The sequence below is a fragment of the Syngnathus acus genome, chromosome 1 (assembly GCF_901709675.1).
Source record: "Syngnathus acus chromosome 1, fSynAcu1.2, whole genome shotgun sequence".
NCBI lineage: Eukaryota > Metazoa > Chordata > Actinopteri > Syngnathiformes > Syngnathidae > Syngnathus > Syngnathus acus.
In genome coordinates this window covers 14,372,792-14,384,960 of record NC_051087.1, presented here as the reverse complement: position 1 = coordinate 14,384,960, position 12,169 = coordinate 14,372,792, and the positions used below count along the sequence as shown (strand labels likewise).

The 12,169-nt window shown below is 41.9% G+C and overlaps 1 protein-coding gene across 1 annotated transcript in view; it reads right to left on the bottom strand.

Moving 5' to 3' along the window:
- Positions 1 to 823: 823 nt before the first annotated feature.
- The window catches only part of sorcs3 (sortilin related VPS10 domain containing receptor 3), a 260,977-nt gene continuing 249,631 nt past the window's right edge, over positions 824 to 12,169 (bottom strand). Inside the window, exons 25-27 of the mRNA XM_037254275.1 lie at positions 3,840 to 3,945; positions 3,221 to 3,381; positions 824 to 2,028 (exon numbers count right to left, since the gene is read on the bottom strand). Coding sequence (XP_037110170.1) covers positions 1,970 to 2,028; positions 3,221 to 3,381; positions 3,840 to 3,945 — 326 coding nt within the window. The 3' untranslated portion in view covers positions 824 to 1,969. The remainder of the gene's footprint in view (positions 2,029 to 3,220; positions 3,382 to 3,839; positions 3,946 to 12,169) is intronic.

Sequence of the window (12,169 nt, the reverse complement as noted above, 5' to 3'; positions counted from 1 at the left end):
GGCCACGTAACGCACTTGGGTGGAGGCCGGAAGTAAGGCGCATGTGTGTCAGAGGAGCGGTGCTTTGAAGGCAGTGGTGGTGTCAAGTGGCCCGCCAATTGTTGTTGTTAAGAGCACTGCGCAACGCTAGGAGCAGTTTGACGGGTCCCTCCTCGCTATTAGTATCTTGCCCTGCTGAGCGTTGCAAAACATCGCAACCATTTACCAGGCCAACCTCTTCCAGTGGCAGTCTGAGGGGGAGAGACGTGTTTCAGAGTCCCAGCAGTGGCCGCGCTACCATGTTCAAAGTAGCAGGATGGCAGTTAAACATCGCCAAAATTACTTGGAGTTAGAAGTGGCAATGAATATGATGCCTGGCGAGATGAAAACCTTCACAAAGCAACAGGCTATTATGACGAATTTATTGGAAGAGAAAAAGCAATCGAAAAATATAATAATAAGCTGTTTCTACAGAGAACCTGGTTCCAGTATTAACAAGTTCATTTGAATGATGGAAATATTGTTTTTAAAAAATGTATAGTTTTGTCTGCTCCACACCAAATTTTAAAAATCTCACTGTCCTATCCGAACAATGACTTTCAAGAATATGACTTGTCTCTAGCCACAATTGTTGGCAGACAGTTGTGGAATGCAGATGTTTTTCCCTTCTGCCACAATACTATACTTTAACCAGGGGAATTAAGCTCAAATGCTTCCACTTCTAGCATTGAGTCTCACATTTCAATTCATTACGTATTTATTTACATCACTGCCCAAACGTTCCAGCAATTTAGAACTAGGATTTTGCTTGAATCAATTAAACATTCATGTATTGTTTTTTTTTCTGAGACGATGCCTAGTTTACATAAGTCAAAATTTCAGAATATACTATAGCAAACCTACATTTGTCTAGAAAGCTCTTTTGTCTCACACATCTCTCTAATTATTGGAGTGTTTACATCATTGGTTGAGCACTTTAACATGCAAAATCTAAGATTGCCTGTTGCTGTGATACAATAAAATAAATCTGGTGTAATTAATAAACTGCAATCTTTTGAGAGATTTGCCATCATGAACCTAAGCCTTTGAACATTGCTTGATGGATATTGAAAGATAAATATAAATACGGATTTTTGCAAATTGTTCCAAAATGACTGTACGTATAACATTATCAACGGGTGAATACTTTGACGGCTAGTCACCCTAATAATAGAGATTATTCTGACACCAGCTCAGACTTTACAATTACTGACAGAGGCAAATGCAATAATGCAGATTTATCTTAGTACACATTATATACATAATACAAAATGAAACTATTAACATTAAACATGGCAATTTTTGCAATGTACATTTCATTTCCAGAAAATACAGGGTATGAAAATGTGTAGAAAGAGACATACATTTCTCTCAAGATATGTCTAGAAGAGTACAACTCTTAAAATAAGTAAATATGTTTCGGGGGATGACTGACTAAAAAAACAAGTATTTAAAAGAATAATTTATTTACATAAGTGTAATAATCAGTTGCAACAGGCACTGGTCAATGACGTTATTCCAGCAAAGCTGACGCCTTAATTTTTCAGACTTTCAAAAGCACACTATTTGTCTGATGTTTTGCCATGACACACTATGGGCCATCAAAAAGCTATATCGTATATACAGAACAGGAAGCAATAGTTTAGGGTATGTATTAATACTTGGTTTAGTTAAATACTTATACATTGTTGTTTACACATAAGCAGAGATGATTTTTGAAGCAAAGTATAACTTTACAAATGTGTTACCCCGCTGATACATACACAAAACCGATTGATGTTCTGTCTTTGGACAAAATAATCCCATTGACTGCTGCAGGGATGTTGAACATGACTTCCATGCATGGTTGTAAAAATGAGGTCTCTTAGAAAACTATTCACAGCAGTTGTCTTGAGAATTACAAAACTGAAAGAGAGACCACTTGACACTAGATTGCTGTAAAGTACACACTCTAGACACTAGTGCAGTTTGGAATCTCCCTTGTGCTCTCACGGGCATTTGCGACTCCCCCTGAGAAGACAGAGAATATAAAAAAAATACAAGTTGGTACTTCTGCTGTATGTAGCTTACCGATGTTGAGCAAATTTGTGTATGGCAATGACTTGATTAAAATGTAATTGATTTATGTGCTGTAGGTTTTGTATCAAATATTAGACTATTAAACTATGTTACACCAATATTGATTGAAGACGGATAGCTTCATATTGAATATTTGATTATCTATTAGGCACTGTGTATTCAATTTATTGTTCTATCTATCCATTGTTTTTCCAATTATCAACTCCATTTGACTTTAAGGTATTATTTAACCTAGAGGTTGAACCCAATAGATCTGAATCTATGGCTATGATTTCCATTTGTATATTTTCACTTACTAATTGCAAATTCTAGCTATTGTTTATACCAAATGCATTCCCAAAGTGACGCGCATGCGCAGAAGAGACGTAACTCATAATGTAGTGTTTACGGAGGTATATATTAAAGGAACGAGGTCGAAATACAAAAAGTCCTGCCTAGCAACAAAAACAGATATGCTCAAACCTCACTGAATAAAGTACATAAGCAGACAAGTATGTTCACATATTAAATCAATAATAAAAAAAAAAAATTAAGCATATAATTATACCTACACACCAAATCAATAAAGGAGACATACTATATAGACATTTTTATATATGGTAACGAACACGCAGTGAGTAAATTGGATAACAGATGATTGTCTCTGTCTTTTGCCGTGAGGCGCGGATAGCGCGCTTCCCAAATTGTGGACCAAATCCAACAATATGGATGTGGATGCAACAACTTGCATGTGTTCTTTTAAAATGAAAACATTAATTAAATCTAAAACCTCGTTTTCCTTCTACTGCTCATTTTCCTCTCTGTTGTCAGCCATGACTGATGTTATTCCCGCTCCTGACATGCAGAATGGTCTCACTTTTCAATTACATTACATTAGGTACATGTGACCTGTACTTTCAGACTGGGAGTTTTGCAATAAATCAGATACATATCCCATCTTGGACCACATATGAAAGTGACCCAAGTTGGATCTGAAAAAAATCTGAATTGAGCCGTTCAGACCATCGTTAAAAAAAAAAAAAAAAAAATCGGAGACAGGTGCAGGGCAAAAAAAATCTGATTTGGGTCACATTTGCCCATAGTCTGAATTTAGGCAATTACCATTTTGATGCTCAAAACTTACTTTTGACTCTTGCATCCAGTTCTTTCTCTGTGAGTTCTTTGGATGAGGGGAACTCATTCAGTGTTATTTTTGGTGTGTTGTCACCTTGGCCCACCGAGCTAATCATCTCTTGCTCCTTCTCCTGGTTGACCTCTGCATATATGTTTATCCAAGGTATTTTTCTAGAAATTTAAAAAAGGGGACATTAGATTTTAGGTATAGTCAGATGTGTGCAGAGTTAAATTACAAAACAAAGAAAAAAAACACTGGTCAAACATTTTCCTTTCACATCAAGTCCAATATAATGAAACATTTATCTTTTGAGTCATGGCATATTCATTAATAATAATGACTTTTTTTTTCAGATGGATAATGACTTTAGCGCAGTAAGTATAGCACAAAAGGCACTTGTGCTAAATGCATTACACTAAATTGTATGATGTACGATGATATTCTCCTCACATCCTGCACATACTAGGATGATGCTGTCTGTGATCTCAAGGTGGTGTAAAAACTTGGTTTCCTTACATGACCATAAATTATGAGTCAAGGCTGTGCTCATTTGTGACCATCAATAATGGATGATATGATAACATACACATTCTAGGTTTCTACATAATTCTCTTGTGAGGAAATGTACCTCTTGAATTTGTAGATGAGGAACACGGCAAGGCCAAGGAAAACCACTGATAGGAGCATCAGCATAGCAGAGCTCCTATGGCGAGGGTCGGAGTCCACCAAGGGTGCTGTCGAAACATGGAGTCATTTTACAATTGTATATACAATGTTGTCCTTTTGTTTATGTATTACCACAATTTAGAGGCAAATGTTTATAATTGCTATGGTTAAATTATGAGTGATAGCTAAATGTACACAGTTCTGTTGTAGAACTACAGTGAGGAAAACATTTTCAAGTTTGATGCAGATATTCCAATCCTGTGAAGACCAATCATCTGCTGTGGTTGACTGTTGAAGGCAAGTCAAAAAAAGGCAAAGCAGCTTTAGTTACATCATACTGTATAGCACATTTCACAATGTGTTCCAAAAATGTATTATAAAAATGCTCTAAAATACCTGAATCATCGGTAAGAGGAAACATTGTTTTTAACCTGGATTTATAAACTGCTTTAGTAAGCAAGATGTGAGACTGTTGCAGCTGTCCTGACCAACTCTGAGTCAAATGAACTGGCAGGCATTTATTGATGCTCAGCAAAATTGTCTGATTTGCACATGGAGTAAAATATTTGGATAAAACAATTTATCTACCTGGAGCCAGCTCTTAACTGAATCCAATTAATTTACAATGATCGTGCAAAACCACTACCGATGTGATGTATTTATTTTCTGTCTACTACGTCTGATGGGACTGAGAAAACGTTTTTGGAGATATGTCAAAGATAACAGGAAGCGAGCAGCCAGTTCGAGGACCACTTTGCATGCAACACATCTTGCAAAGTGTTTTCACTTCAACATTTGTCAGTATTAACAATCATTTTCAACGTTTTTGTATTTACATTGTGCATGGGCTATTTGAAATGGGGAAATTTTGTCACAAATAGGCTTTTCCCTGACAGTAGGTGTCACATCTCGTCCCCAGTTTTGCTATGTGTCTAGGTTGCCATAGTTTCTGTTCGCGTCGCCCCTCCCCTCCTGTGTCACCTCAATCAATGTAATCGCGGTCACCTGCCTCGTGTTTCGTGTTTTGTATTTAAGTCCTGTCTGCCCCTCACTCCCCGTCGGATCATTGTTGTCGTACTGTCTTGCTGTCGCCATGTCCTGCTGTCTTCTTGTTTCACGTCCCGGTCAGTCAGTCGAGTTATTGTTTAAGTCATGTCAGTTTGCCTTTTGAGTTTGCTTCAATAAACCCTGGTCCAGGCTGCACTCGGTCGCCCTGCTCCATCCGATCCGTGACAGAATGATCCGACCACTACGGCGACCAGCGCTTGGACCCCCCTCCACCATCAGCTCCCGCTGTGACGCCCGATTCACGTCCGTCGTCCGAGCATGTTCCAGCGCCATGGGCTTCGCGGCCGCCATCGGACTTCGCTCACGCGACGCCGGACCCTCGGCCGCCATCGGAGTGCTTCTGGCGCCAGCGGCTCTGCGGCCGCCATCGGACTTCACTCCAGCGATGCCGGACCCGCGGCCGCCATCGGAGAGCCTCCCGGCGCCATCAGACTCGCGGCCGCCATCGGGCTCCACCCCAGCGTCACAGGACCCGTGGGCGTCGCCAGACTTCAAGCCAGCTGCGCCGGACCCGCGACCGTCGCCAGACTTCGATCCAGCTGCGCACAGCCCTGCCTTCCAAATGCCGCTGATCGCGGTCCGGACTTCCAAACGCTGCCGATTGCGGCTCTGACTTTTCACATGCCGCCGATTGCGGTTCGTGTTCCAGAGTTGCCGCCGATTGCGGTTCGTGTTCCAGAGTTGCCGCCGATTGCGGTTCGTGTTCCAGAGTTGCCGCCGATTGCGGTTCGTGTCCCTAGAGTGGCCGGCGATTGCGGTTCGTGTCCCGGAGTTGCCGGCGATTGCGGTTCGTGTCCCGGAGTTGCCGGCGATTGCGGTTCGTGTTCCGGAGTTGCCGGCGATTGCGGTTCGTGTCCCGGAGTTGCCGGCGATTGCGGTTCGTGTTCCGGAGTTGCCGGCGATTGCGGTTCGTGTTCCGGAGTTGCCGGCGATTGCGGTTCGTGCTCCGGAGTTGCCGGCGATTGCGGTTCGTGCTCCGGAGTTGCCGGCGATTGCGGTTCGTGTTCCGGAGTTGCCGGCGATTGCGGTTCGTGTTCCGGAGTTGCCGGCGATTGCGGTTCGTGTTCCGGAGTTGCCGGCGATTGCGGTTCGTGTTCCGGAGTTGCCGGCGATTGCGGTTCGTGTTCCGGAGTTGCCGGCGATTGCGGTTCGTGTTCCGGAGTTGCCGGCGATTGCGGTTCGTGTTCCGTAGTTGCCGGCGATTGCGGTTCGTGTTCCGTAGTTGCCGGCGATTGCGGTTCGTGTTCCGGAGTTGCCGCCGATTGTGGTTCGTGTTCCGGAGTTACCGCCGATTGCGATCATTGTGTGTGTTGTTGTTGTCTTGATGTCTTCACGTCCTTTGTTTCGCGTCCCTGTCGGTTAGTCCTTTTGTTATTTCGTTAAGTCATGTCAGTTTGCCGAGTCTATTAGTTTGTTTTGCTGAATAAACCCTGGTCCAAGCTGCATTTGGTCGCCAAGGTCCATCCGATCCGTGACAGTAGGTACGTTAGCAAAATTGTCTAAATAGTTACAAGCTAAAATATATTATATAGCCTGGAACAAGAAGCATGAAATAGGCTTTTCCAATGACGCCATGATCACTTAATGATAAAAAATGACAATTATTAATCTTGGATTTTTTGCTAAATGAGGTGCAATTAACGTTCTTTTGTTTTTGTTTTATCTTATTTAACTTTCTTAATTCTGTATTCTTGGTGTTGAAAGAAATACACAATTGACTGGTTACAACAAGGCTGTCCAGCTCTGGTCCTTGGACGTGTTTGAGTGGTGACTTGCTGGTTTCATGGAACATGTGAATGAATAGGTAGGGACATTTCTAGAGCTATGGGGGTGGGGGTGTTGAAAGAGCCAGTGAAGGGTAGACAAACAACAACTTGTTTTATTTTGCATGAAAGCCCAATACAATTTGGTTAAACATAATGTCTGATAAAAATGTTCTTTCCTGAGGGTGTTTCAAGTAAGGGGTTACTTGCTTGCCTGCACTAGGACCCATCTGGGGAGTCCATCCGCATCAAGCATCAGCTCTGAAAAGGGTGCGGTACAGAGACAGGATTGCTACCAACAGGACTGAGCATGGTAAGTACACTCTCCAAATAGGGAAATATAAAGGCAAAAGCTTCCGGTGGCTCCTTCAGAACACCATGGTTTACAGCTGGTCAGCTTTGGCAACTGGGCAAAGAGTAGCTGGAAAGAGGCGTGGGACTCCACTGAGGACAACTACGTAGGTTTGATCCAGCAGAAGTAGAACATTGCTGGCACCAATATGTACTGCCAGCAGTTCTACCTGATAAGGTAACAGTCCTAAGCCGCTTCTGTATGTGTCGTTCCTCATTGTTTGTCGTTTGATGCACAACTGTTTCAGTGACCATTTGGTCATCTGCTGTTGCGCTGTAAAAGACGTGCCATCACATTCTGCTGCACCCATCCCAAGGCCCAGAGAACTGTGAATCCAGCATCAGAAGAGCTGGGCTCTCCAACTGTGGCGTGGGTGCCTGCCATCATCCCTCCTCCAGATAGAGACTGAACTGACACCAACACAACGCATATTGCAAGTGGGAGTTAAGTTGGCTGTGAAAGAGAGGTTAATTTTATCACTACGTGTGTTGTTTAAGCGCAATATGTAATGCAGTTTTGTGTTTTGTCCTCATGTCTATCAAGACTGTTTCCTCTGACGTCCATACCAATGCTGCCGCTGTGCACTGCCCTGCCCCAAGCCACTGAAGACGAGTGGTTAGGTTTTTGTCCTGGACCACACGGGCTGAAAGAAACTAATGATGGTCATTACTGACAGCCTGCAGGACAGGCACCGTGGACAGAAGGACATGTCTGCTACTGTGCCTGACAACCTGTTACAGCCCACCAACAGAGCTCTACATATCTTATGTGAATCAGAGAACAAAGGCCTTGAAGATGCGCTCTTCCATGAACACCGGTAGGGAACATGTTCTTGAACACTCTGCTCCTGTGACACTCTCAGATTGAGGGTACCCCAACAGCCAATGTTCCAGTGGTGGCAATATATCTAGCTATCGTGAATTCTCCCGCGCTGTTGCAGTCTCCTCAGCCATCTCTTCCCTCAATGAGAGATTCTATTTCTAAAAAAAATCATAGAGGAGGTCTTGGACAAGCTCGAGAGGCACTGAAAAGATTCATGAAGCTCTGTCTGGCCTTTGAACAGCCCAAGTCTTAGTTTCAGATGGACAGCTCGACTTTGCGTTATTTTAACTGCTAACGATGAACTTTTACTGTTCTTTCCAAAAAGGTTTATGCTGCCAAGGGGCACTCAGATCCAAATGCTGCATTTTTTGCATTTGCAGGCTGCGATTTGTTCCAAAGGAAGTTTGAGGCACCAGAATAGGGAGAGAGACCTCTTCTTTGTTGTTTCTGCCGTCAAGTGCTGAAACAAGGATTTGACAGCCCCTAATTTACGTCATGCAAACAAATACGCAAATACAAGGGTGATGACCTGGATAGAATTTCAAGCATCTCCCTTTTATGACAGAGCGCCACCGCAAATGACTGCATGCCTGTGTGCAAGTTTTAATGTACGTATTGTAAAATATTGTATTTTTACTACCATAAATTCTGTGTGGGGTACAGAAGGGTTTGGGTCAAAGGGGAAGAGTCAGACAAAGTGGATGTGCAGTGTTAATATAAGTCTTTGTTTAAACTTAAATTGCAATCTCTTGCGTGCTTTTTGCTATGCAATCGGTTTTCATTAAATGTAATCAAGTTTAACTAATGGCAATTATTGACAATAAAACCAAACATTTATGGTATTAATCACACTGAAGCCGAGAATTAAGGCTGGCAGAATCCACTGAAGAAAAACATGTAGAAAATGTCTATGCATATCTTTAAAATTAACAGGCATACTTGTGAGAAAATCCTGAAACAATTAAATGGCAAATTGTAAGCAAATGACTCATTCTCCCACAGAGTGTTTGGATCAAGCAGCATTTATTTACTGAAATGCCAGACGTACAAGGCACCTTTTTGAAGGGAGGCATTAGAGACAGATGTATTTTATTTGCAGTTTGTACTTGTGGTATTCTTTTATTCTTGGTTTCTATCAATAACGCAGTTGGAGGTGTTACTAATTCCCTTCTTTCCTCACTGTCATATTTTTATAGACGGACCTGTCTGAACAGTATAGCTGAAACATATGAATTATAATACTCGAAAAAGCGTCATGTTTCATGTGATTCGGACTCCAGATGTCGGCAACATTTAATACTCAAAGATAATTTTTTTGCCGTTACCCGCAAGAAAAAAAAAACACATGGAGATAGAAAACCTTTTTGACACCTATAGTCAGGATAACACTGTGTATAGACGTAAAAAAAATATTAAAATGCCATTTTACCTCTAAATCCTCCGCCTTGTTTATGAAATTCAACTCAAAGTGAAATTATCCACCATCCACCAATTAGCCACCCAAAAATGCATTTTATCACTTGTGGATTATGCAATCAACTGTCCAAATCACTTAAGGACTATTCAGTTTAATGTAAAATATAGATATACTATCAAATAATAGCCAATAAAAAAAATAAAAATAAAAATTTGACCTGGTTAATGTCTTTTGCTCCTGAACTTCACCGTATACCATTGGCACATCAGAGCTGTAGGTTGTCGCCTCCATCTTAACACAGGATTGTAAGGCATGCGAGGCTATTTAAGTGATGTTTGTTTTTAAAGGGGAACTCAAATCAAGATTAATCTGCTCACTAGGTGAGCACACTCCAGCCACTCCTACTCTAAATAGCATATTCATATACTACCTACAGTCTATGGACACCTAGCATCCTCTCTTGGTACTTTTCTTTTACAACAGCCATTTCAACAAAAGTATTTTCAAACACCTCGATTTCATTTGCTAAATGTTGCAACACTAAAAAAACAGTATCGTAATTTTCGGACTATAAGTCACGTTTTTTTTCATAGTTTGGGTGGGGGGGGCGACTTATACTGAGGAGCGACTTATGTGAATTTTTTCAAAAATGTTAAAAAAAAAAGTGAAACCGCGATATACGAACCGCGATGTAGCAAGGGATTACTGTAATTTGAATTTCAAGTGACGTCAGCAGCGCGGCGCGGCATGGCGCGGCGGTTGTTTACAAAAAGGACAAAGATTGATCACGGGATGACGAAGATGACGAAGGGCCCCACGTACTACCAGCATCATTAGCGGCTTTGTTTGTAAGTGACACGGAGGACGAAGAGTTTGAAGGATTTAATGATTTGGAGTGACACAGAAGGTTTGAAAAACTATGATGGCTTTTACGCACGCCCGGTCCTACTCTACGGAGCTCTCTTTCACCTCCGTGGATGGAAGTGCCACCTCTGGGGATGGAAGTCCACGCCGCCACACGCCTGGAAGTCCACGCCGGTGCTTGGGGCCGTGTGGCGGTTAACTATTTATGTTATAGTTATTTGATATATTTTATTTCGTGTAGCAACTTCTATATGTTTTTATCGTTACAGTTCAGTAGTTGTTGGTTCGTTGAACTCTTGTTTTGTTAAATAAAGAGCCGTTTACCAAACCCACGTCTTTCCTTGTACTTTGTTAACTCTACAATATAGTTATATACTAGATCTGTGGAATAACGACGAGGCTGACGTCAGGGCGCACGCGCGGCGTTGTTGACAAAGGACGAGGAATTTGATCGATGGATTTAATGATTTAGAGTGACACAGATGGTTTGATAATATTATTGCTTATATAATAGTTATTTGATATATAATTTATATATCGTTATATGGGCCTGTGGTATATTTTGAAGTGCAAGCGCCGTCAGCGGCGCGCACCCATTGTTGACAAAGGTTTTATAAACGTGTTATTTATGTAATAGTTTTTTGAATAACTGTGAATGTTACGTCAGGCCCGTTCTCAGCCCTTCGTTTGTGTTTATGTCACATTAGCATATCTACGTATCGTTTTGCCTGTTGTTGCTCGTTCATGTCTGTTCTTGGTATTGGATTTTGTCGAATACATTTCCCCCAAAATGCGACTTATAGTCCGGTGCGATTTATATATGTTTTTCTTTCTCGTTATTGTGCATTTTATGGCTAATGCGACCTATATTCCGGAGCAACTTTTAGTCCGAAAAATACGGTAATCATTAATGTCATAATCTGTGATGACTCGCATACTCAACTTCCCCCGTACACCGCTTCTGTATTGTGTCAGTGATTGTGTCTTAGGCGCTGTAGCATATAAATCCAATGTTGTATTTGGATGAAAGCATTATATAATAATACGTATAATATAATAACATCTATTCACCATGTTGCGTGCTGATTTGGTGCTCTTTTTTTCCACATCCAGGCACCAAGCTAGGTTTTCTCGTCCCATGTTTTCATCTGACTGGTGGCATAATGTACACCAGTTCGAATGAGTAAGGGCATAGAGCAATTGCAAAATCCATTGTGGCCAGTAATCTGTCAACTGAATGACCGCTAACCTAAACCCCTCTGATGCCCTTGCACTCGTCAGTGTGTGTGTTGGGAGATATAGAAGGTCCCTTTCCCATACATTTTCAAGCACAGTCAGCACTGTGTTGTCGCTACTATCCTCAGTCAGGGCGTTTGATATTGCACACTGGCACTCCATCTTTGTTGCACTCTGAATTTCCGGACGGCACACTTAAGCAACACACTGAATTTCAGAAAGGCCGGGGTGAACCAGTGCGTGCTCCGTGCATATATTTTGAACGCATCAATGATTACCAGGTCTGGTGTCATGTGACATTACGCACGAACGAGAAAGAACGTGAAAGGCATTGGTGACGTATTTTTCTATAGACAATGGGACGGAAAAGTCCATTATGGCGTGCCCCTGTGGTTGAATTATGTTTAACTCTCAATCCAGAAATGTCATGTTAAGCAGAATACCAGGTTATTACCGTTGCTTACACATACTACAGTGCATTCTTCCTTAAGGATGGCTTCAGCTTTAAAATAGTTCATGTAGCATGAACATTAAGCATTCTGTATTCTTCATAACCTTTTCTTTTCTTGGACTTATGGTTGACCTACCTAGGTCAAATGAACAGTAGCTCAATAAACCTTGGTGTCAGGTTTTACATATCAACAGTCATGGGCATTCCGTCCCCGGAACGGAATGGTCTGTCCGCTTGTCCCGGATGGACATCGATTTTGCAACCCGAGGACAAGAAGAAAAAAGGGCGGACTGATCAAGGACGGAAGTGTTCTTTTGTC